At 41.3% G+C, this 27,042-nt stretch overlaps 2 protein-coding genes across 3 annotated transcripts; both read right to left on the bottom strand.

The window, feature by feature from the left end:
• Positions 1-6: 6 nt before the first annotated feature.
• On the bottom strand, positions 7-6,310 carry LOC131879639 (uncharacterized). 2 transcript variants are annotated; one of them, XM_059225998.1, is made up of 3 exons: positions 6,176-6,310; positions 3,167-3,417; positions 7-887 (listed from the first exon to the last, which is right to left on the bottom strand). In XM_059225998.1, the coding sequence occupies exons 1-3, from the start codon at positions 6,186-6,188 to the stop codon at positions 138-140; spliced, it is 1,014 nt and encodes a 337-aa protein (XP_059081981.1). In that variant the 5' UTR covers positions 6,189-6,310; the 3' UTR covers positions 7-137. The 2 variants fall into 2 exon arrangements, with proteins under 2 accessions (XP_059081981.1, XP_059081980.1); XM_059225997.1 differs by lacking the exon at positions 6,176-6,310 and adding an exon at positions 4,839-5,020.
• A 7,324-nt stretch (positions 6,311-13,634) lies between these two features.
• On the bottom strand, positions 13,635-17,869 carry LOC131879332 (uncharacterized). The gene has a single exon (XM_059225620.1). It carries the CDS (start codon positions 17,363-17,365, stop codon positions 14,207-14,209), a length of 3,159 nt encoding a protein of 1,052 aa, XP_059081603.1. The 5' UTR covers positions 17,366-17,869; the 3' UTR covers positions 13,635-14,206.
• Positions 17,870-27,042: the final 9,173 nt, after the last annotated feature.

The following is a 27,042-nucleotide window of genomic DNA, read 5'->3' as shown; positions in this document are numbered from 1 at the left end:
GGGGATTGAAGGGTTAGTTTTTGAGGGAGGCTGGGATAGTTAGTCACATTTGGGCTCTTGCAATATGGCATTATACACTAATAACTTTTGAGCAAGTTCTAATCAACATTGTCATTGGGTTCTCCTAAGTGTGAGATTCAACCCAAGGACGAGTAGCTGTACGAGCCACCCGTGCCGTGAGCTACCACGCCACCGTAGTTGACAGTGGGCGTGCCCAGAGTGGGCAGTCGAGGAGACACGGGTATGCTCGTGGAGGTTGGGATTGGTGGCAATGAAGGGGGCGACGAAAATGGATGGGACAACCTTGATGGGTTATACGCAGCCGGCGCGCGGGCCTGCCCATGGGCCGGGGCATAGGCCTGGCCCGAGAAGTCAAATCCAACCAGGGATGACACAGCCGTGGGCGACGGCGCACCAGCGGAATACGACGGATACCCAACATTGGTCGAGTACGACGCCCCTTGGGACTGGAAGCTTTGATAATTGTCAGACGAAGGGGCCGAGGCCGTCAGGGCAGCCGCATAAGGCCGATCTTGACTCAAACCACTTGAATAGGGTCGACTTTGACCGAAAGCACCCGAAAGAGGTCGTCGTCCCTGGCTGCGGCCGAAATCAAAGCGGGTTGAGCCACCAAAGCCTCTGGGGCGGTTGAACTGACTAGATCTGGGCCGCTCCGGCTCGTTTTTGGAGTTTCCCTCGGCCACCATGATGGCCTCATCTCGATCAGCCAGTCGACGATCCCGCTCCAAATCAGCTGGAATCCGGATCCGTCGGCTAGCCACGAAATCCAAAGAATCGCTACTTCTCGATCCAATTGGTTGGCTCAGTGTGGATGAGTAGAATTGGGGAGACTGGCGCTGGTTTGGTCTGGCTCGGTTTTGTTGGATCTGTAAAAGAAAGAGCCATCAAATCAATGCACAATACGTAAGGGGAATCCTCTTGATGTGCTCTAGATCACCGGATGAAAGACGTGTCTTTCCCACGATGGTATCACGATTTAGTCTGATGGTCGTGTCCAAGCAATCCTTCGTTGTTTCTCATTGTCGAACGGACCACTCCCCGTTTCGTTAGTGTTGTCAGATCCAGACATGTTGTGTGCCATTTTCTGCCCCTTTGTAACTGTACTACAAAAGGGTTATTATCTAACCAGTTCTTATCACCTGGAGGACTTCTCGAGATTGTCACTGCTGCTAAGTGATGCACAATATTTTAAGTTTTTGCCACCTCTACTTGGTTCTCAGCTCTCAAGCGGACACGTTATTCACACTAACCATTTTTGACAAGGAGCCTAAAGCCTAATATTCAGACTCTACTCCGTCTCATTCAATTGCTTGTGAAGAATAGAATAGTTTGCTTTTGTTTTCAAGGGTGTTGTGCTTGGAAACAAAAAGTAATAATGATCTGAAACACACAGAGTTATGCAACCAATCATACAATTTCCTGAGGGCCATCAAGTTCGACCAATTACTTGAATAAAATGCTCACTCCCCTTGAACTACAAATAACCAATTTTGGAGAGCAGCCCACTATTTTATTGCTCTGCTCAATGAGTGACCAGCACCATCTTGCAAAAAATATTGATTTGATTGGACCAATCAAGGATTAAATCAAACTTCCGGGAATATTTCCATTTGTGTCCATCTAATGATTCAATGTTTCTTTGATCATGATGGAATTGCACAGACGACTCTAAACCACTAATTCCAAAACCATTCATTATTTTCCCCTCTCATTGTCTTTCCTCTCACGAACACGTGTAAAGTACGTATTCAAAAAAATCCCTCTTTATCAGATTATCGACGATCTCCCGGATGAAGATGGCGTGAATCATCTTCATCTGAAATCTTTTGGGCATCCCTTCAGCCCCACCCTTCCCCGATCAAATACCAAAAGGAATCACTCATCAATTCCCGATTCATCAAATCTTCGGTTTGATTGCTGAGGATCAAATCCAATGGGAATTGTGATTCGAATCATAAACGCTCTCACGCTCAAGACCCAATCCAAGTAAAGGACCTGTTCCGTAGGATCACTGCCATTTAACAATCGTTTGGACAATGACGATTTACTTATAATTCAAATTCCGAACCACCCACCATACTTGAGATGATTGCGTTGCATGTACTAAGAGGTTTTTTGACGATTGATCAAATTTGGTCAAGCGCGAGGGAATAAATCAAACAGAGTTCCTGGAAGGCTCCATTGCTGATTGGTTGAGGTAATTAGAGTTCGTCAGGCGCAATAAGTGATTGATTTGTGGTCGCCTGGTCTGGCTTTGTCAAGACAAATTTGAACAAACCCAACCTATTTAACAGTTGCTTTTTTTATTGATGGATTGGAATTCGTCAATCATATCTAGAACTTTGATTTGGAGCGCTTGTTTCATTGTAGAAAAGGACAAATTTAAAACAGATGCTTTGCTTTGGTGAATGAGTGTGCATTCATTTTGAAAGTGAAATATGTCGCGCGAAATTCTGTTTCATTTGAGACTGATTCAATTTCCATGCAGTTTTCGTTGCCATTGGTTGATTTTGTTATACTATCTAAAAGAAATATGATGACAACTTCCGGGATGGAAAAAAATCAACCAAGCGTTTACTCTTAAGAAATCGACCCAGTAGGTTTGTTCATCTAATGCAGTAACGATTTCAATCCATGTCCCACCTCACTAAAATGATAAACATGAACATGTTTGGAATATTGAAGCTGATTCTTAAATATTCCCTAGGAATGTTCCTCACTTGGGCCTAACACATCATTAGACACCCAAACAAATGATGTCAAAATTGACTCCTTCCCAAAATGAGGCAGAAAAATACTTCCCCCAAGCAATTCTAAATTGAATACAGTCGAGCAAAGATCAGATGCTCTGATTGAACTTCTGAGAACAATGAGAAGAGAGACATTTCAATTTCACTTTTGTACACCATTGACAACAAAAAACACGTCTTTGACTTTATCCGTCTCGTTTTCTTTGCGTGTAACACGAGCTCCCATAAAGTCCATCGTTCATCCAACTCCAGTCTTCAAACACTTCAGATCGATTTCCTGCCTTGCCAAAAATATGACTGATCAACTACACAACACCATTCAGCATCACTAGCATCACAATCATCTCATCTCGATTTCCGCTTCACCGAACAAAAAAAACCCAAAAGCAACTCACCCGATTTCGTTCCTGAGGCTGGAATCGGCCGGCGAATTTGGCCACGGCCTTTGACGCTCCGATAGTGAGCATATCTCTGTAGGGCGTGCCATTATCCAAGATGTAAGGCTCGTCCTCCAAGTCCCCCAGATTTTGGGTGGAAGGCGTAGAAGATGAGTAGAATTGACATTGGCACAATTGGCACATGGACAATAGAGCCAAGACTAAACACGTGGTGGGAGATGTTAACGCTTGCATTTTGACGGAGAATACTGAAAAGTAAGATGAATCTCATTGACAGGGGTCTCGAATTCTCAATGGTCCCGAGCCAAGTGTTGGAATTCAAGATGCGACAAAAGAACTCCGGAAGGGTTTCCCATTCCAAGACACGTTAATTCAGCCCTTTTTCGTGGACAAACTGCATCCGGATGGATGCGACTGAGTCGAATTTTCTTCGCACAGATTTGGAACTGATCGAAGGACACGAATAAGAAACCATGCATCATGCTCTTCTCGTCTTCCTTGTGTCTGGATGACCTTTCCTTGACTGTCTCTTGGCAAGCAAAAATCCAATTTCCACGATTTTGGTGCCTCACCTCGTGGTCGTCCCCGATATCACATTGAGTGACATTACCCGTGAGACAGGACAGGAGATTGGAAATTTACCTCATAGACCAAGAGGCAACCAACCTTCACCGACTCTAAAGACGTATTTTTTTGCCGTCTGCTGCATGTGAGTCCAAGTTTGGAAATCCAAAACACCATTTGGTCATTCGAAACAAAGCTATTTAGCCGCAACTGATGCACTGGGCAATCATTTGAATTGGGCAACTTGGACGGGGGAAACATATATTTCAAGCACTAGCGCGGAACCGAGATCTGGGTCAACGCCTGTGATGCTAGAGCAATTCCACAAATACATTTCCACACTGACTTGCTGTAAGCTAAAACTTTACTTTTGAAGAGGTCATTATTGCCATGACATGAAAAGGTCATTACAAGGCGGAAGTCCCGCTGAGCCCACGTTATTCATGGACACATATAGATTTTGCCTCTCTGTCTTTTCTGTATGTTTAATAGTTGAGGTGAGCATCTATTAATCATGGTGGGATGAATTTCATTGTCCCTGAAGGTCGCTTTTAATCAGTTCTCTTTCAAGAGTCCTTAAGTGGAGCGGAATAACGGTGCGATGAGTTTTAGGCCAATTTTCGATATTCGACATATTTGTAAACTGACAACGCACTCGCAAAGTGAATCAAAGTTAGGTAGAACTATCCAGGAGCAATGCTAATAGCTTCATGGCTGGACAAAATTCTACGCACGTATTTCCAGAAGCGTTAAAAAAGCTTCAAGGGATGATCGTTGTCAGTTCATAAGGATCTGTCATTTGCGTGCTTGTTGAGGCCTGAGTGAATCCAACTTCATACTTCGTGTCGCATCACTTGAACAGCGATCGTGAGCCGCTATCAAATAAGGATCCATCGGATTTTGATATATCAATAAACTTGACGATTCATCGCCTACAGGTAATTCAGGCCCCTTCTAAGGAATTCACCACTCCCAAGCGGGAGATTTATCGCCTTATCTTCAATGAGCATTGTTGCAAATGTCAAGGTGAAAATCCAGGGCCCAAAAGGTCCTAACTAGGATGACTCCTCGTGGTTCATCCAGTACAAAAGACACACACACTTACGCACGTGCTCAAACAAGCGCATCAAGGGTTAGGAACAAGAAGGCGAAGAACAATGGAATGATTGGTTCACTGTCACTGACGGAAAACTTCACTGTTTGGGTTAGGAAAGTAGAGAACTGGGAAGAGGTTGAGAGCTTGAAATGCTGAAGGACATAACAAGAGGATGAAAATAAATGGGGGAGGCTTACTTGTCATGCCCTGTTGGCTGTCCAAAAGCTGACTGAAATTTCTGAGATCCAGAGTGCGCGCATTATCTATCCATTTCCATCCATCCCTGCTACCAATCCCAACCCAAAAAGCAACGCGTTGCCAGCCACCTAACCACATTGCTAGCTAGCTAGCTAGCTAGCTAGCTTCAACACCGCTCTCTGTCATGCGAACAATGGCAACATCGTGATCAAAGGCACAAGCGTATGTTGCTCCAGCAGATTTTAAAGATGGTTAAGTGTTGCCCAACCTCGAATTGGATATCTAGATTGATTTCGACCAGGCAAGCATTGCATTACGACAAGGGTACGTGTTTCTAGCAGATGATAAAAAAGTTAATTGCTGGCCAAACACGAGTTCGATATTGAAGTAAACAGACATTTCGAAACAAAGCCGTCTCTAGTATGTTGAAGATGCATATGCAGATTACTAAGATATGTAAAATGACTGACTCTTTTTTAATGCTTTTGAGTTATTTGACCTCCCAATGTAATTTATATGTAAAAAAAAATCATCTTTCTTATTCCGCTGCGTATTGAAAGTTGAACTAAAGGGCTTCTCTTGCATTTTAAGCTTGCTTATAAAACTTTGAATCCTTTAATTGGCCAAATGATAAAAACAGTGGAGTCACAACACCAATAAAATAATTTTACGCAGATGCAAGATTACTTTATTTGCCTAAACAAAGGTAAAAATACCCGATCGACAAAATTTCTAACCAAAGGTTAGTTTTTTTGCATTTTGTTCAAATAAGGTGACATCAATCATAACCGATTCCTTTCTTATCTGAATATCCAATCAACACCAATTCCAATGCTCTAGATATCCATCATAGCGTCTTCTCCAGCATCCTATGTGACAGAGCAATCCTCGTTCATAGACTTAGCCAGGACATCCTCCATCCCTCTGTTGATGTAAAACCATCATGAGACGCCAACAAGAACTTGCGCAAAGCCGGATTTAGCGGCTTCAGTCCCCCATCAACTTATCGATCGACGGTCCTCCCTCCTCCGTCTTTCGCACACTTTTTTGACACTGCCTTATGGCTCGGATTGTCTGACGGCCCCACCTTCGTCCATCTATCCATCCACCACTCCCCCTCCTTCTTGCCTCCCCACTCACTTACTTACTTGTTGAAACCATGAACGTCCACCTTACTTGCTCGGGATCTCAAGAGTCCCCAGACCTCCGTCATGATAGTTGTATTATCGTTATCGAACCGCACATTCGTGGACTCTTTGACATTTAACTCCCGGCATTCTCACTCACTCATTCCCTCCCTCCCCCCCTCATTCACTCACTCACTTACTCACTCCTATATGATAATGGTACGCTAGAGTGACTCAACCTGGTAGCAGACCCTTTCTACTACGCTTTTCGTCTTAAATATCAACCAGTTCATGTTTTTATGATGTCTCAGCCATGGATTGGCTCACTTGGGTCGGTTTGAAAAAGTAATCCCCGGACAGCTTGAGGCTTGGTTGCGGTGAATTTACTGAGTTTACCCTAAAAGTTTGAGAGGTCTGTCCGTGTATTTGAGAACTATACAGATATGTTCTTTTCCCACACTATTTTAGGATGAATTATGAAATAAAGACGAGCTAATCGTGGCCCACAAGTACCTTATTCTGCCTCATTCATTGCAGGAGTAGTTGAGGTAAAGAAAATTGGTTCAAAATGGTTGATGGATGGTTTGCAACATGCTACACGTGCATCTGAGCTAGACAACCTTTCCGACTTTTAGCCTGGTAAACGAGACCAAAGGCTAGCTGAAATCGGATTCCCTCTATAGAAATAGAGTACTCAAGGAATTGACAGATTTGGCATTTGTGGGTACAAAGGTATTCGGTTTTAGTTAACCATCACGTACCCTTTTGAGGCCTTTTTCTCAACCGCGGTGGTATTAGATACGAATGCAGACAATATGCAGTAATGTATAATTGAGGTAATTTTGGATTCAAACGAGATCAAATCAAAGTTCAAAACCCTACGGGATCGTCAACTTCGTGAATGCTAATAGCATCAGCCAAGACAAACAGAATACTGAGCACATTTTAATCACTTGGCCTAAAACATCCGTGAAAATATGGTTTGAAGGTTAGCTCACTTCTCGTTTTTGAAGCAATGATTGAAGATATGCAATGTTAACACAAAGTAAAATCTGTTATATTTTTTCCCCTTTCCATAATCACAAAGAAATTCATCATGTGGTAATGTGATAAACCTAATAATCAAAGATGAGAGAGATGAGCTATGTATGCTCTCCGTTAGCATAGCTATAGTTGTATAGGAAAAATCAACAGTCACATACTACCACTCGCAAATTTCAAGTTCATGTGGCAAATTATCCTTCAACCAAGGCCAACAATCCAGCTTATTTTTACTCAGTAAGCTCTTTCTTTTCAAAACTAACCATTCATAAGAATACTAAAACAGTGTAATCTGATGTGTTAGATCATTCTAAGTAAATAGACATAAAGATGATGATTCGGTCTCCTCAGAGTTTATGACTTTGATAACGGAATTTATATCAAGCTATTACTTGTTTAATTTAATCATCAAAGTTGATAATTACTTCTGACAAGACCCCTTAATCTGATCCGAACTTTTCCAAATCCAATCCGTTCCAAAAAATGTCGCTGACTAGAAAGTTTTAGAACTTAAATAGAAAAGTACAATGTCCTCGTCCAGGAACATAATCTTTTGAGTCAGGCAGATAAGATAATTACTTGACTCAAGAGAGGATTGAATTTTTTGTACAATTTCTTCGGATTCACAGAAGAAAGCCAAATAGGTATCAAACATTGATATTCAACATTGGACCAACAACATTAAATTGGGCGTGAAGAATGGCTCTTTTGAAGAGCTTAATCCCTAATAAAGGTCGCAGCAACACGATCAAAGCCAAATCAACGTATTCAGGGATCGACAGATGCACATTGTACTTCAGTCAAAACACTCGGCTAATACAATAGGTCCAAGATCTTGTTATGCTCATATGACTCGTATCTGTACGGCAACCCAAATTAGATAGCAAGTTCAATCCAGGGATATTAACTTGCAATTGTCGACTCCATAACACGTTCGTGGAACAAAAACTCAGATGCGTTTTTTTACATGTGCCTCTATTGATCGTAATGCAACTATTTCAATTCCAGGTAGCGCTACATCATAAAATAGTATAATGGATCAAAGTGCTTCAAATGGGGTCCAGATCCAGATTCTCCGTAAGTGCACCACGTAGAAGGGCTGAGGATGATTGAAATATGAAAATTGGATCTGTGTTATATGACTAATTAGCAATAATGCCATGGAGAAGCTAAATTTGAAATTAGATCAACAGACAATGTGTGGCAATGATGCCAAATCATACTTGACCTTTTAATTTATACGTTTATGCTTTTTATGTTTGGCCTTAAACACATCCTTTAAGCCCTGCAGCATGTCAAATTTGCCAGAGGTCTAGGGTTGAGCTAGGTTGAGCTATAAAGCCAAACGTGAAAACAAAACCATGAGTTGTGAATAAAATTTGGCATCATTGTGACACCATTTTCTGTCGATCTCATTTCAAACATAGTTGCCACTTGACTTTATAGCAAAGAGGAAGCAACTCCTAGAGAGTATGACGAGAGCTAGCAAGGCGGACTTGTTTTCAGAGCGAATGAATGTCAGCTGACCGGCTGCTAAGGTATAGTTTCTGATTGTAGAGACGCTGCCTTCCATCAGCTAGAGTTGCACTGTCCACTGGTTACCGATTCAGCTGCAGTAAAAAACACAACAAACTCGATTTTTACTCTTTTATGTTACTTCTTCTATGATTAAAGGTTGTTAGTCATGAGACATAGAGTCAACTTTCGTATTTTGATCATGTTCAGTCCTTCCCATTGGCGCATCATACGGAGAATCTGGATCGTATTTGAAGCACTTTGATCCATTGGTCTTATCGTTATAAATTTACAGGTATTAACATCGTGAACATAAGCATCTGCTTTTTTAAAAGCTTTACAAATTCATGTTCATTCTAGAAAATGGCAGGCTCAGGAAGTCTTGGACGATTAATTTTATTGCCAAGAAGTGAGTGCACCTTGATATTTCACAATTTAAATTTTTCGCTCGCATAGTTCCAATGGTTCAGCTTTTTACATGATGCTAAACTCGCTTACCCTTCGAAACTGCAAAAGCACACCTTAAGTTCCAACTAGTACAAACACTTAACTCCTTGCAACAAAGCCTTGAATGTAAGTGATGGAAATGGCAAGATATGAATGAACCGTCTCCTATTTAAAACGTCGTGAGAATGATTCTCGACAAAAAGTATGTTGAAGTTATAGCTTTTAGGATCGACTCATGAATGATGACCGACACATTTTGTCAAAGGTGGGCCAAATTGAATTCACTTCAATGAAACTGCAGCCAAATGCAGTTTCCATAGAAAAGGTGCAACTTCCTTACGTAATGAAAACCGCCAGTAAAAGGCTTTTTGGTTTCGGTAGGATGATAATTATTGATTGTTTGTCTCCTTAAAAAAGTGTGAGGATATTTATCACTTGTTCATAAATGATTCATGATGGGGACATGAGACTTTGTAAGCTGTGAGAGCTGACCTTTAACTTCCACTTTGGCCCATTTATGACTGTTCAAAGGACTAAAGCCAAATCTGAAAATGATCCGTACATAAAGAGTAGGAAGATGGAGTTTTACAACATTAGCACCATAAATTAAGGGCAATATTGTGGCTAGCCCCGATCAAACTGTCTTTGTTCCTGTGATTAAGAACGATTGAAGTCCTTCAGCCAAAACGATATTGTAAACACTGACGTGGCTTGGAATCAACAATTTGCACATTTCATGCCAATCACAATTACAGGGTGAATTTGGCAAGTTCACTTGAGTCTCGCATTCCAAGCCTCATTCAAGTACCAACGATTTGATGTGGTTATCACTGAGATAGAATTCAATTCTGTCTGTCTCATAATGTTATCAGGATCTTGTTTGGAGATTTGACCCTTGCCAAAAAGAGGATACTTACTTGGGCAAAGCTATTTAGTCTAGAGGAGTTAAAATCCCTCGAAATGACAGGCTTAATTTCGTCTAGATTACAAAATGAATTTTTTGTATCATATCATGAACAAAACAAAGAATGAGGACATTATGCTCCCATAATTAGTAATCATATTGAAGATTGACACTTATCAAAGGGAAATCACTCTCAGAGAATCGGCCCAATCGGCCGTATATCTGTCCGGGGCTAGACTCCTAAAACCTGAGAATGAGCACTCTCTGACGGATAGGATGTTAAGCTTTTTGCGTAGATTATGGGGAGCATCCAATATAAAACAAGCCTTTGAAGATTCATTCTCAACTAAAGTAAGCCATCTAGCTTTTTCAACGTTATAAATGTACCCGTTTAACCCTAAGGTTCAAAGGGTAATATCACCACGCAACAGGACCTCCGCTCGTGAAATGGAATTGGGCTATCCCGTTTGCATTTTACCGTCTCTTGCAAAGTTGTCGCATAAATTGTCAGACATTGTTCCTGTTCCATCCACATGGGAGACATTAAACAAGTCACAACATCGGAACTTGACCAAAAAGGTCAAAAGTGACAAAGCATCTGCTCTGTGGATGGACAAACCACATCCATACAAGTTCTTGGAGCCCTTGAGGAAGCAATACCCCCTTGTTGAGTGCCATCGTCAAGATGAAATGTGGATGCACTTGCATTTAGCTCGTCACCCTTTTCTGCATGTTAGTGCACTGCAGAATGGGTTTTAGCCCACAACCAAACCCTTTTCTTCTATTTTTACAGTTTGTTGGCTTCACTATTCCAAATCCGTTCAATTGTTGCCTTCACACTTGCACTTTGTTGCAGTCCCATCTAGAGGGCACAATTTGATGCAACTGAGCGGAATAGCGAGTTAGAATTTGCTCTTGAGACCGGATGATCATAAATCTATAGCTTGAAACATTTTATTGTGTCTGTCTTAGAGATGAAAATTGACCTTGAGCGGTGTTTTTCCTTGTTTCAAAGAGTGCTGTATACTGCAAAAGAAACCCAGCAATCTAGCTTCAATGGATAGCATAAATCACACAAAACAATGAGTACAAATCTGGGCTCTACGAAATAAAGGACGTTAATGTCAATCTTGTTTTCAATCTGGATTGACGCGTGAGCCTCTTGTGGTAGACGATAATTATCTGTTTGGCGATGAATTCCAAGATTCGGAAAAAAAGACAAAGAACTATCGATCGATCGTCGTCCCATTAAGTGGCTTCCATTTCCACTCAAATATTGTACTTGTCTCCAATAACAAGTCATTGATGGAAGTCCTGATCCACCTGCGACCCAAAAGTGTTTGTCATGGACCGGACCCTCCTCAACTGAATGGACCAAATGTGTGGACAGTGCCAATGGACAGGATGATGAAGATGATTGGAAGTCATTCGGAAGGCCTTTTCAGAACATAGGTATACTGATGCCAACTCACGCACCTCGTTTCAAAAACTACGGGATAACATTTCAATTTTCTATCCTGGGACCGTTACCTGGAAATGACGATCCGAAACAAATGTCCCACACCCTCGGATTTTCCCTGGTCTCATCTACATACATAACTGATTTTGCGATTAGTCTCGAACCACACCCAATATTCTGGAAATTGACAGACCAATGATGTTGGCGAAACAAAGACAAGATGGCATTTAGCAATTTTGATGAGACAATTACGAGATCTACGATGACACGAAGAAAGACTCGAGTCAAGACAATGTCCGTATTTTGAGCTTACGTAACAATCATATTGTTCCAGACTGGCATTTCCCAAGCTTGCAGACACGCTATTACCCATGACATAATGCGGCTAGCTGCTTTTTTATTATCATTGTGGTTGAGCTCAAAAAAATGCGATGATTTACTCACTGATGAATTTCTGAGAATCCAATGCCTTCGGGGATGTGGCCGTAGATTACAAGACACTCTGACCTTTCCTTGGGTACCATCCTTGAATTTGTACATTTTTCTTCTAGGGTTTCATTGGTTTTATTGGATAGAAGCCATATTTGAGATTTTTAGGTATTTGGGCAACTAGTGATCATTGGCTTTGTGTCCGTTTTGGCCCTCAAGACTTTCAAATTTTTAATTCAATCGTGACAGTATGCATAGATCCTGCCCATCTACGGTCAGTTATAATTTAACAACCAACCAAAATGGATTATTTCTGCACAAGATTAACCACTCTTACGAGCAGTTTCATAAGCAGGAATGTCGACAGTGATGAAACTATTGAATATGACATTTACCTATTTTCAAATAAAGTTCTTACATAACTGATGGTATAACATTTCCCAATGTGGTTCTCTGTCTGATTTGAATTCCCATTAATTCAGGGAAGAGCCGTGTCTGGTCAGAAGACAAGGGCAGTACCAATTTGCTTTGTGATCACTAACCACGATCTCATTGACTTGACTAAAAACCCCGTGGTCGATTGTACATTGTATCTTCACATCTGCGCTTTACACCACACAGTCCGATTGTGCCAAAAGAATCTCGTGCTGAACTTTAACCTTTTCCGCTTTTACGATGCTGTCTTGACTCGGAATAGAACTCAGCAACGCTTGATGACCTCCAAAGAGCGGAGATACCCGCCAATTCATAACGGACACGAATAAGTAGGTATTATTCTCGCTTCTGTGTTGTCCGTTGGTTATGATCACCCTTGACTTGGTTTTGCTCAACTAATAAACAGAAAGATGCTTACTAGGATACAAGTGACAATAGGTTCCAAATTGATATTAGCAGTTGGGAAAACAAGATCTGATCTTTCGACATGATTTTCTCACACACCAAAGAAAATTTGAGGCAATTTTAGTGCTTGTTTGGTGCTAAGTACTTACAGCACTTTAGACAGAAGGACAAGAACCAATCAATCTGGCATCTGTATTGGTATCTCAAATATTTTGGTTTGACATGCAGTGGTGGCATTCGGAAAAGATACCAACTCAGTTGGAGGATCCTGGTAGTCTTTATTTACCAAAAGGAATGCATGGTGATGAGTTGTGATTAAGTGAGTGGAATGGATGATTGAATGGGGGTTGTCTGAGACTCTTCATAGTCGTGAGATACTGCCTCAAACCACTTCAAAGCAAAGTTATGCTCAAAAGGTCACCATGAATAGCGCACTAATGCCACTTAAATACATAGTTGGGAAAGAAAAAGGTCATTAGAGTTTGAAGATGCGACAGCAAATTGCTCCTGGGGGGTCGAGTCACCAACGTGTGGCTCAAATTAAAGCCTATCGGACAAATAACATCTCACTTGATGTTCCGAAAAGTTGCGCAAAAGTTAAAAGACAGGAAGGATGGCTTGTGACAGATGAGAAATAAAGAGCAATTTGGCACCGTTGTTCAGTAATTAACTGCCAGAGAGAAATGCCCATAAGCTCCACATCATGGATGAAACGATCGATTTTGTCACAAAGGATGATTCAGCTGTTTTGGGCGAGAGCATTAATATTGTTTCTTTCACCGATCACCGCAACTAATCTGAAAATGTGATTGATTGAACTTTTAATTTTAATCACACCATTGGTCTCATTAAAAAGTCATTTATTACTCCTGAGTCTTTGTTTTACTCATTTCTCTTATCGAAGTCTACAATCTACAATCCACTACAATATAACTTCGTTTTTCCCTCACATCAACGAAAAAAATAGCATATTTCTAAAAGGAAACAATGTGTCCAACTCACATTGAAGAGAGTAAGATTTTAATATTCATTTGGCAGATACTTCCCTACATTTTAGGCTAACTTCTGTCTTTACCTTTAACTTTGACAAGCCTCCGTTCAAAGAGTCGGACACCGTTCACAACGAATCTACGTCGTCTCTTTATCCATTTGGTCCCAAATAAATTGGGTATCTGATTTCATGCCGGTCAAATATATATATCCTTGCATTAAAAAGAGAACAATGAAGTAATGGAGGTCCACGATTTTACTCATGTCGAAGACAATCTCAAAACAAGGGACAGAAACTCCTTGAGGTTGGGTGAACTGACTTGTGCTTCCTACCGAGGAAATATCTCCACACACGTGTTGTTATTTTACGTAATGTATTAACAGGTTGACTGAATAACCAGAATAACATGGACGACAAATTTCATGATCAAGGTGAAGCCAATTTCTCAGGGCTTCGTTGTTGAAGTTTTTTTCGTTCGTTGCTTTTCTTTACTGCAAGAGGTTCCAGCAGAACAATGAACGAGCCAAGGCACATGACGCCACCCATATAAATAAACGTCGGAGTGAGAGACCCAAAGTACTCCCAAAGGTACCCACCGATGATGGGTCCAAAAAGATTGGCGAAAGACTGAAAGAACCGGACCATTCCATATGAAGAAGCAATGCGTTGTACACCCAGGTACTCTGACAACAAAAGTGGCACCATCAAGAACCAAGTGCCAGCTCCCACGCCATACATGGCGACTGCCACCATCAAACCGGCGTAATTAGTGGTGAAAGATAAAAGGATCACGGAGAAGCCAGTCATAAAGATTACTCCAGAGTAGAAGAGATGGACGGGGACAAATTTCATGTCCAGGATGAATCCTGAGATCAATCTGCCCAAAAGGTCAAAAACCGAGGTCAATGCAAGAAGACTCGAGGCTTCTATGCCAAGTGGATCGGCATAGGCAGGGAGAAAGAAGAGCAAATGGGGGACACCGAAAGACATGCACATCACTGATGTGGCCAACATGATGAACAAGGGCTCCGTGACAATGCCGATTTCCAAGTAGGCCGTGATGGGTCGCATGGCCCTTTGAATGAATGGCACTTTGGGCGGCGAGAGATTCTCATCGTCATCCTTAGTCTTCCCACTTTTAGATTTCAAAAGCATTTCTTTGGTTTGTGGTTGCGGTTGGTCTTTTCCTAGTGTAGCCGGACTTTGTAACTTAAACCGAGAATGAGGAAGGTCGTCATCATGTTGAGGTTGGCCTTCGGATATCGTTCTCTTTCGGGGACGGATTTTGACTGAACTTCTGGGCGTGGCACAACTAATGCTTCTATCCAGAGGGATAACCTTTCGAAAGTGGCCGTCATGAAGATTTTCGCTGACACTTGGATGGCGGCTTTCTTTCAGGATGCTCGTGGAGTCGGTTGAAAGGTCCTCAATACTGAACATAAGAGTGGTTCTGGAATTGAACTTCCTTCTAATGGAAGGCCTTGCATGGGGTGGTCGCTTTCGGGCGGGTTTGTGGGCTCGATTTGTCAGATCATCCGCTGACGTCTGTGCACTTTTCCCCGACCGGCGGGATTTTATCGTCTCTTGGCTCTTGTTGATCCCTGATCCCGAACCCGAACCCAAGAGATGAGACTTGTAAATGTTGAACCGGCTTCCAAGTTGGTGCATGTAGAGCTCTCGAAGACTTAATGACTTGGCTTTGGCCACTTGGGGCACATCAAGGCCATGCCGGAGATGAGGATCGGACGCTCCGTTTTCGGGATCGTCAGAATAATGATATTTCAGCTCCCGAAGAGGTGATAGCGTGTGTGGAGGACTGCTTTCAATTCCCACATGGTCCATGCTATTGGCTAAGGATGCATTGCTGCTCCCATGAACCGAAAATTGGTGTTCCAAGTGAGGTGGAAGAGAGCACGGAATGCTGATGAAGCTGTGGCGCATTGATCCTCCGCGGGTATGTTTGGAGCCTTCAATGCTAACGGATGAGGCTGAGCTTCCCAAAGAGAGATTATCCGAATTCGGATTAAATCCTTGATTCCTACGCTCCAGGTCGTGCAGTTTCTGATTGAGAGACAGGGCCATTGCTTGGGGATCAGGGGCATGACCTGGCCCCGTCATCAAATGATGTTGGTGAGCATGAAGAGAGTGAAGGTGGTGGGGATGGTGAGGTCCAGAGCAGGAGTCCGCAATGTTGGCTGGAATGTGATGGGAAGAGTTCAACGATTTGACTGACGAATTCCTGGATGCATTCTTTGACGCGTCATGAGAGCAAGTTGTTGGAAGATGGTTGCATTGGGTCTCCTTCTTGGAAATGAGCACCTTTTCTGGTTTCTTGGACAGATTTCTCATGATCAAGACGTGGACAGCCAGGGGTCGATAAAGGGAGGCACTAATGCATAAGTGTAGCATGCATCCACCAAGGATCAAGACTGTCCCTCTAAATCCGTAAATCCCCAAGCAGAACTCAATGAAGAAGGGCAGAACAAAGCTTCCTGCTGCAGTTCCAGAGAGACAAAAGGCATTGGCCTTGGCTCGATTTTTATCAAAATAACGAGCCGTCAAGATGATTCCAGGAGTGGTGGATAAACCAACGCCCATTCCAGTGAGAATTCCCAATGTCAGGAATAAGGTTTCCATGTTGGGAGCCAGGCTGCTCAATGATATTCCCAAGGTGCAAATGATTGACCCGGCAATGGTTACGTAACGGCAATTATACTTTTGACAAAAGGCACTAGTCACTGGAGCCATGACCAAAGCCACAGAGGTCATACCAGCCGGAATCCACGAGGCTAAACTAACACTTGAATCTGGGAATGTCGTAAGGATTGCTTTGAATATGACACCGTACGATTTGACCATCCCAGCGCACCAAAACAAGGATATGAAGGCACCTAGCGCAACAAACCAGCCATAACCTCCATCAGGAGGAACGAACACATCCGTGGTTGGCTCATCAAGATCAGGTCCTCCCACCAATGCTGTGTTCTCCTCATCATCACTCTCCTGGATATCCTCCAAGTCTTCTCGAAAGAGAGCTTCCAACCTATTTTGACTGGCCGAGTGAGAAGAGCTTGGACGTGAGCCGGAGGATATGGCTCTGCGATACTTTTGGAGCATCTTGGCTCCTGCCAAACTGGTAATGGTATCATGACCCCCTTCCTCTTCATTTTCATCCTCGGCTGCACTGGGACTTGAGTGTCGCATGGATTGGGCCTCCTCTGGAGTTGGGCTGAATTGCCGGTGTGAGGCATTGGATGATTCATTTCCATTTAAGATGACACTTTCAATGGAGGTTCGATTAAATCCCTCTGTCCCACGTGAGGATGAGAAATTTGACGAAGCAAAGCTCGCGTTTCTGGTGTCAGACGGCGACGGATTAGTCGCTATCTGGGAAGGAATATTGATGAGTGACGTCTTGACTAGCTTTTTCTTTTCGATATTGGAAGACATATTAGGATTACTTTTCACCGGTCTTAGTTGCTTCATTGAGAACGTTGGTTTCACATGCTTCAAGGACATGGCGCCTGCAACGGGACTGTCTTTAGGGTCCTTTATATCAGAGACACTCTGTCGTCGACCTTCCATGGTGTTCGGTGAGTTTTTCACAAGGGAATTCAAGATCACTACTGCATATACGCACTTAATCTTCAAGTCCGATTCCTTTGATTAGACACTTCCATTGTCTTGTCGGTAGTTGACTTTCAGCTGATTTCACACCCTTGAGGAGATCCAGGCAATTTCATCATCTCAAGGTGAAACAAGGTCGATATCAAAACGCACCTCCCGCAATGAAAAAATGATTCACCACCGGTCCTTTCTTGGTAGATCTTAAATGCAATTCTTGAAAGAAATCTGGTGGTCTATTCTCGATTGATCTGACGGTTTCCCGAATTTACTCAGCAATCAGCTGATCCTGAGGACCCGACTTGAAATTCCGTCACCATGGCTTTGGCTTTGAGGCCAAGATCACTGCAATACCTTGACGAGGACGACGATACCGGGTCTGAAAAGTATCCTCGAGACGACGACCGTTCCACGTCCACCAGAGGCTCGATCCAAGTACTTCAGTTTTAGAAAGCCAAAGGACAAGCGAACTACACCAGAACGCGCAGGCGAAGAAGATGAGCGGGCACGAGGTCTTCCAGAGCTTTCCATCCTTCACGAGTGCGACCTCCCGCACGTTGTGCTTCCGAGAGTCGCTCCATGAATGAATCCAATGCTTGTCTTTGAGATAGAAGGAAGGAAGGTCTGTCGCGGTTATACCGTGACCAAAAATCTGGGTCTTTTGAGCCTCATTTGCTTATCGCCTCAACGGAAATAGGGAAAACTTTGAAATGAACGTACTTTTACAAGTCCGGAGACGACAAACTAGCACTTCTGTCGACTAGGTTGATATGAAAATGACATTTGAAGCTTTCATTTGTTCCCTTTTCAAAGGAGTTCTGAACGAACGGACAGTCGAACATCCATCCAATACTCTGTGGACGTTTTCGGGAAGAGAAAGTTCGTTGGGTTGGAATAATCCAGTTTATAATATTAGAGTTGCAAAGTTCTCCCAATCCCGAGTCGGAGTAGTTGCCCCACACTTCTTGTCTTATTGTGAGTACTCTAACAAAAAGCGTTATTGTTCGCCTCTAATGACCTCAATTGTCCTTGTTTATTGTGAGCGAACTGACCTCAAGACATGTAAAACTCGACTAACCAAAGTGTGAAGGAATGCCTCCGAGATTTCATGGGTGACTACATGCGATAATAAAGTGTTTGAGTCCAGCATTCCCGTTAAATTTTGTTCAACCCAAAGGTTACTACATTCAGGTGCGCAACCGGGTTTCGAGCCTTTATATTCTCTATGTTCCATGTTCTCCCCTTGAACACAGATCAGACTTGCGAACCTAATCCGAACATTGTCAGCAACTGGCCATTCATCATTCAGCCTCCTCACATTCACGGTTGACCTCGTTGAAAGTATTTAGCAGCTTTTTTCTCGCATCCCAGTTCATTTCAGTGAAAAGACGAGTTAACCCTTTAGCCTTCGAGTCCCGCGAGCGGATCCGTTTCAGACCGACAAGAAAAATGACTCCGATCGGCATCTTCTTCGTGTGGGAGCAGAACTTTCATTTTCGACATCAGAGCATTGAAAAGAGCATCTTCAGTTTCGTGTATGTCAACTTGGTGTCATGAAGTAGCGGGATTGAAGTGGCTATGAGACGGATTTGGCTTGTGATCGGGATAATCCTCGTGTATTTGTCAGAAGGGTGTTGTGGGTGGCACATTTCCGGGAATGCGGTCCAGAAACCACGGCAGTTCATGTCTCAGACGAATGTTTATGGAAAGTTCCCCAAAACCACGGACAAGCCCAAGACCATCAACGATGTTGTGAATAGAGTCAGGAAAAGGGAATTTAGTGACACGTGTCGTCAGAAAAAAGTGAAGATGGGAAGGAAAGCTCCATGTTCAATTTTACGAATGGACAAATTGACGAGTTGAAGTCGTTAATAATTTTTGGATGTAGTCGCTCAGATTTCGTGCCAAGTTTTAGCGCCACAATTGTAGGCCAGACTCTGATGTCATGGACAGCCTTTTGATCACGTGAATTTATGATGGTCAGCTTGTAAACTGGAAATCCAAAATAATTGGCTTGATTACTTTTTGATCGGATTCTGAAGTTGAAAACCTGGTGAAACGTAAAAACCATAGGCTTGTAATAGGTTTTGTCAGAACGATCTATATCCAATTAATTAAAATCAAATACGCAGTTTCCAAGCCCTATAGCAAATGCAAAAAAGCCTTTTTCTCTAGTCCATCAACATTGATTGAACAAAGTCGAGCGCCCATTATACGGTTTGAAAAACAATGGCAATAGCAAGCATTTCAGTACGTCAAAAATCAATGCACTTTTTTTGGATTTTAGTCGTCGGAATGATAAAACGCATGCAATTCACGAGATCAGCAAAATTGTGTTTTTAATTGCGCGTACTTTTGGTCCAGACTTGCATCAATTCTTTACGGATCTCGTTTTCACTTCAAGTGCTGACATCGAGTTTGAAAAATGAATTCTGTGCGAAATACCGCTGACATCATCAAAAGCGTTTTCTTTCTTTAAATGTTGATGGAACATTCCCGGGTCATCTCATTCTCATTTTTCAAATGCATCTTAATTTCTCGGCTTGAAATAATTCGTACTTTCATTCGTCACTGATCATGGGTGTCAATTCAAGGACCGCCAATTCATTTCCTCTGCAAATACGCAACACACCTCAGAGTGGCTGATTAAATCCATATCAAACAAAACCGTCTCTTTACAATGGCAAATAAAAAACGTTTTCAAATTAGGGAAACTTGCATGTCGTCAACGGCATTATTTGCCTATTTGCCCATGAGGGTCTCGTGGTGTCCACCCAAAACGATTCATATTCATTGAAAAAATGCTAAAATGCGCTTGACAAGGCTGTACAATCATATCGACATTCATATCATGCTTCTCAAGAAACCGTCTTTTCCCATAGCAAAACCCAGCAAATCGTATCTCATTCCCATTTCCTGACTCGCTCTCTTCTATCTTCCTTCCAAAGAACCAAGATCCAGATCTTCTCGTCCAAGTCAATCACTGCCTATGTGGACGGCATATTCTCGATCATGTGTGGGGTAACGGAGCATGTACTGCCTCCAGATGATTTCTATTGGTTTCATAATGGATCCAAGATTGACTTCACCTCACATCGAGGAGGAGGCATCTCTCTCGAGAACATCCAGCATCGCAAATCTTCGTCATCGTTGCTCAAGATCGTTTATTCAACCTTCGAGGATTCAGGCTTGTATGAGTGTCAACCGGTGGGCGGATTCGAAGATGCCATTGTATTAAGAAACTTTTCCGTGGTTCATGTGGAAGAAAGACCCAAACCATTCTTATTCTTCTCCAATGCCAATGTCTTTCAGTCTTGGGTTTCGTTATTGTTATTATGTTTGTCAGTTATTACTAGCTTGGTATGAAGCTGATGCAATATAAGTGTGTATCAATGATCAATGCTTGTTTTTGTTGGATGATCTAATCTGTCTAATCAGAGTAGGTCAACCGGAAGAGTAAAAGATATTGATAGCTTTTTTGATGGTTGTTCAGTTCAGTTCAATTTGGCCGGTCCAACATGAATGTCTCTTGGCTTTGGGTGATCTTCTCTAGTGCTTTTGGCCTTGTAGTGTCTGCTTCTTCAGGAAACGGGTCCACAGGTAATGCAATGTCATTTTCAAACTAACAGTTTTCAGGCGTACTTACTTACTGCTCATAGAGGTTAATTCCCATTACATCGTTTTTTAATGATAACCGTAAAGCTGCATTTTTGTGCTAATGGACACGTCAATTGAAGGGATAAATTGATTCTTTACAATGAAAGTGCTATTCAAATCCAATAATCTATGGATTGATAACACCAATTTAGGCAAATGTGAAATGACACTTATGCAATCAAGATTCAAAAGTTGTTTATTTGTGACAGTTAAGCTCATTTTGCCTTGTTGTATTGTGTTTTATACATCTTGTTCAGCTTTATATTTATATAATATCGATATTAAATATAACTGGTTAGTCCTTGTATATGCGGTTGATCAGGAATTTTGATTTGAAAAAAATGCCCAAGTCTGACTTAAAACTTGCTACAGGATCAATTACCACATTTTCTTTACGAATATTTGAGGTATGCAAACGGAACAAAAATCGAGTCCGAGAAAGAAGAGAGGAACAATTCATTGTTTTGACTAACCTGAATTCTCGAGGACTTTGAGGTGCTCTTAAAACCAACGTTAACGAGTTCCTGGTTCCACATTCTTAGTAAAGCATATTTGAACTTGTTGACCTTTTGCAAACTTCCTGAACTAAGGACTGCCCATATTGGATGATCCATGAACTTCTAGAAATGTGGACTCGAACCAGCTTCCCCCCCAAATCGATCTGCTCTTGGTCATTGCAATTCTGAGCCACTTTTCGAATTAAAGTCATAAATTAAGAAACGCAGACCTCTCCAAGTAAAGGCAGGTCATTTTCATATTATCTATTTGTAAAGTGGTTCGTTACAAAGTTATGTTATCAAAAGCTTATGTAGCTGACCAAGGGCAGGCCAATAATTTGGATTTTATGTACATATCTTTGGTCATATATCCTGAGTTCTCTAAACATAGTGTCTGGCTCAAATTTGGCCACGCTCATCCATTCAATAAGATCTTGTGGACGTATCATGTGCTCATTTGGAATAAAGTTAACGCTTTAGGAGGTAAGAAAGTTTTCCTTCTTTTCGCAGTCCACAACTGTAGAAGTCCGTGGCCAAGCAAGTTCAAGATGTGGCATAGCAATCGACTTCTAGAGAGTAGATAATTTTTCTGAAATAAATCAGAATCCAATGCATCCAAACACATGTTAGGAAAGCCTTATCTAAAGTCAATTGGAGGTGCTCATTGAATATACACGGTGTTACTCAAAAGGTTTTTTTTGCAAATGCCTAGACTTCCAATAACGATTTTCGTTGTTATTGAAACAAAGGGAACAACTTTTGTAAAAAATCATCTTGGATTCTAGCTCAGATTAGAATATTAATCCACTTAAAACCTACCAAGAGATCATATTCTTAAAAACGTAGTTAATTGACGTTAAGAGTAACCTTAGTTACGTTTCCAGCTAAAATTTTATTCAAATCCATGGAACAAACAATGAGATATCTCGTTTTCAAAGATTGCATTTGCATCAAATTTCATTACAAATTGCTCCAGTTATATTTTAAAGCAATTGCCAAAAAAATAATAGGCGTTTTCTATGCCTAAAATATAAATGGAAATATTTCCCTTTTCTGAAGCAGGTAGAAAAACTCGAATGTAATTTGCAATGTAACTTAAAACTTACTTAATGTCAATATATCACAATTGTAATACCGTAGGTACTTGTCAATCGCAAATTTAATCAAACTTAATCTTGAATTTTGATAAAATTATATTAATGTTTGATAAAAACATCGCTAGTACTTAACAATTAATTATTGTAAGAAATAAAAATTTTGAAAATTGAACTGTCACATGTATCCTTCAAATAATTTGGGAATATTAGGATAGTGTAGCTTTTGGCACTTAAGTGAAATGAAAGGCAATTTTACATCTTTTCTAAGTTTTAAGCGACATTTTTTGCTACGTTTAGCTTTTACAGAAATCTTAAAGAAAATGGAGAAATTTTATTTCTTGTCGTGTCATTGAAAAAGACTATCATATTCCTTGGGAATATCTGGAAATATAATTAGGCCATATTCGATCTTTTAATGCGTAAAACGCAACCTTTAAGTTGTAATAACTAAGCATGAGCTAAAAAGAAGTTTATGATATTTCAGGTCAATACACAACAAAGAGTGTGTTTAATACTGATTGACTAAGTTTTCGACAATAATGCATTTTAATGGGCTTTATGTGATTTATCACACTTATCTGATCTACTTTCAAATATCTGTGTTACCGCCCCATGAACTAGCACCGATAGAGTTCAATCATATATTCAAAAAAAAGGCTTTATCAGATAGTTCGGCAAATTTGGGTTTAAGAGAAATGTATTTAGAGTGGGGCGTTGCTGGCTTAATTCTCAAAATGGCGGAGTGACTCTCCAGCGAAACTCGTTTTGGTTATCAACCCACTCTCGCAACCTCGAAAAGACGCGCCGGATTTAAAACAGGACATCAGGCATCCATAATCTGTATTTCACAAGAGTTGTTCCTTTTGCTTCTTTGACAAAGAAAAACATATCTAGATGTCTTGGCATTTGAGCAAACACTTAACCAGAAAATATAACCACCATGTATGTTTATTAACAATATGTCAAAACTTTATGCTAGAGAATGCATAACGTATGCCGAGGTCGAGGATAAGTATGCAAAGAAAACTTATGAGGCCCTCTAAAACACAACGTGAAACATTTTGAATGATTTTTTAATCGACAGTAGTTTGAATGGAACTATAAGCAGACCGAAAAGAGGTTGCCTATTTAGGCGAATTACTTTTTTTAATTGGGAGGAATGCGAAAAAAATATGAGACATGTGAACAAAAGTTGTGAAAATGCAAAAAAGATTTTGCAATGGCAAAAATCGACCATTTGCTGACGACTTTGCTGACAACTGCATTCACTGGGTTATCCATGGAGTTTCTTCATTTTAATTTAAAAGAAGTTAATGTTTCTTTCTCACAATGTTTGACACTAAAACACATTCTTTATTGATAAGCAATTTTCAGTATACAATTGACTCTCTTCTGGAGCCAAGTGTGATCTGTTTTTGTTCACGGGGCTTTCTAACCGCTAGGGCGAATATAATCCTCTGTACTATTAAAATGAAAGGTTATAATTCGTCTATTTACTACCTTTCAATCTTTATATCATATTTGGTCTACCAAGGAGTTCGAGTAAGCAGACCGAGATAGCCCTTGAATGTAGGGTTGATCAGGAATGCTATCTAAAAATTTGTCCAAGTCTGACTTGAAAGATGCTACCGGATCAACAAGGCCTACGTATTCCCTACGAATATTCGAGAAAAGCAAATTAAACAATGTAGGAGCCCGAGAAAGAAGAGAAGTGGACTTCATTGTTCGAACTAGCCTGGATACTCGAATGCTTGAAGGTGCTCTCAAAACGCACATTAAGCCTCGACGGTCACTAAAATTGACCCTAAACCCTGGGTTGGGACAAAGCTCATGGATACTTTTGAAGACGTACAGCATCAGATACCTTTCGCATCTTCTCTGAACACTGTACAGTCCCAACTCTTTTAGTCTCTCCCAATACAAGAGCACTCTCATTCCTGTGATGTTCCTAGTGAAACATCTTTGGACCTGCTCAAGCTTTTGCAAACCTGCTGAACTCATTGAAGCCCAAATGGGAGAGGCATATTCAAGATGCGGCTGAACAATCGACTTGTAAAGAGTTAGCATCGTGATACTATCTCTGGACTTAAACGTGCGATACATCCAACCACATATTTGAAAAGCTTTACCAACTTTCTACTGTATATGCTCATCCACGGACATCTAGATATCTATGGCTCATCGAACTTTCCATTATCTTGGAGTAGTACACCTAAATCTTTTATAGATGAGACCTGTTCAATATCTTTACCTCCATTATCTACGAGTGGAATATTCAAAGGAGTTGACCCGAAGGGCATTGAGCGGAATTTCATTCCGTTCAGGGCCTTATTACTCTTAGTAACCCAAGAATAGATTATTTCTAGGTCCTTTGCAAGGTTTGCGGAATCTTGACCATTCCTACCAGAAACTAACTTTGTATCGTCAGCATAAGAAGAGAGACTGGCAGTAATCCTAAGCTTTTGAAGTGGGGCAACGAATATTATAAACAGGAGGGGCCCTAAGATGGAACACTGGGGAACACCTGACTTGATATCAAGTGTGTCACTAAGGGATCCCTCGACCTTAACAATTTGCTTCCTATCATGAATGAAGCTTCTTATCCAATTGAGAACCTTGCCTTGGATCCCAATGTCATGAAGTCTATTCAACAAAAGGCCATGATCTACTTTATCAAAGGCCTTGACAAAATCAAAGTAGACAACATCAACTGATTCGTGGCTCTCTAGTCCCTCAAAACCTTGCTCTAAATGTTCAATCACGTGGGTACCCGTGCTTAGACGTGCTCGGAACCCATCCTGACTAGGAGCATCCTGCTTGGATTTTAGGCTGCCTGCAAGGACTACTCTATTCACATTAAGCTATTGGTTCTGAATTAGTCTGACTTTATATTACGATTGGAAACCAGGATTGAATCTGGTTTGAGGATTGAAGTGGGACTAGTGATGGGGTGAGCCAGCAGAGGACTCGAACCTTTCGCTGAACTCAAGTCGAACAGAAAGACTCATATTGAGAAATTTCACAAATCTAGGCTTGAGTCTTTTAGAAAGGACTCGGACTCGTGTCTGGACTCGCCCCACCACTAGTCCTGCTTCCATCCTCAAACCGGATTCAATCCTGGTTTTCCATCGTAGTGTAAAGCCGCCCTTACACCATTCAATAAAAGAGAAATTGTTGCTTATGATTTGGTGAGCTCAGAGCATTTTTGTTAATGATTGAGATGGATCCCAAAGGTCCCCTACGTAACAGCAAATAACTCATATTCAAAGATCTAAAAGGTCTGGTTCATTTTTAACCTATGAGGGGATAATGATCCTTAAGATAAAAATGGGATTTGAGATCCTTGTAGAACAAAGAGCAATTCCAAGTATCGAATCAGGTCTGAACAGAAAACTGTTCTAGAGCTGGGCTTCTTGCTAGCACTTACCATTCCTCAAACTGACTTCCACAATATTTGCCCCCAATCCGCTCAATTTCCTAATGGTGAGGGGCCGATATCAATTTTTTTTTGTTTTCAGTGGCTTTCAGTTCCATCCTAAGTGATTGAAAAATCAAAAAGACTACTTGATTCATTGCGATACCAATCAGCTCCCAAAGACATTTCTGATAAAAAGCTAAAGGATGACAAATCAATTTTTTGGGGTTTGTTTTTTGCGGACTTCCTTGCCGCTACTGGGATTGGAATCGCAGCAGTTTAAGACCAGAAATTTATTCATGTTACTTAACTTATATTTTTATATGTTATTTGATCGAACAACGAATTAGAATGGGCTTACCTGGCAAACCCTTGAATATAAGGTTGATCGGGAATTTTAGTCAAAAACTTGTCCAAGTCTGACTTAAATCCTGCTACTGGATCAACGCCTACGCCACATAAGCCCTCCGAATATTTGTGGGCAGCAAATCAAACAATGAAGGAGCCTGAGAAAGAAGATATGTGGACTTCATTGTTCGAACTAGCCTGTATTCTCGAGGGCTTGAAGGTGCTCTCAAAATGCATGTTAAGCCTCGATGGTCACTGGTTTGGGACAAACCTCATGGATAATTTTGAAGACGTACAGTATCAGATACCTTTCGTACCTTCTCTGACTACTGTACAGTCCCAACTTTTTTAGTCCCTCCCAATATGAGAGCTCTCTTAATCCTAGGATGTTCCTAGTGAAACATCTTTGGACTTGTTCGACCTTTTGCAAACCTGCTGAACTAATTGGAGCCTAAATGGGTGAAGCATATTCAAGATGTGGCTGGACAATCGACTTGTACAGAGTTAGCATCGTGATGCTGTCTCTGGACTTAAACGTGCGATATATCCAACCACATCTTTGAAATCTTTACCAACTGTCAAGTGGATTATTCTCAAATATTGTTGAAAATGGCCTTTTGTTAT

The sequence above is a fragment of the Tigriopus californicus genome, chromosome 4 (genome assembly GCF_007210705.1).
Source record: "Tigriopus californicus strain San Diego chromosome 4, Tcal_SD_v2.1, whole genome shotgun sequence".
NCBI lineage: Eukaryota > Metazoa > Arthropoda > Copepoda > Harpacticoida > Harpacticidae > Tigriopus > Tigriopus californicus.
The sequence above is the reverse complement of the archived record's forward strand: the minus strand, read 5'-3'. Positions and strand labels throughout refer to the sequence as shown.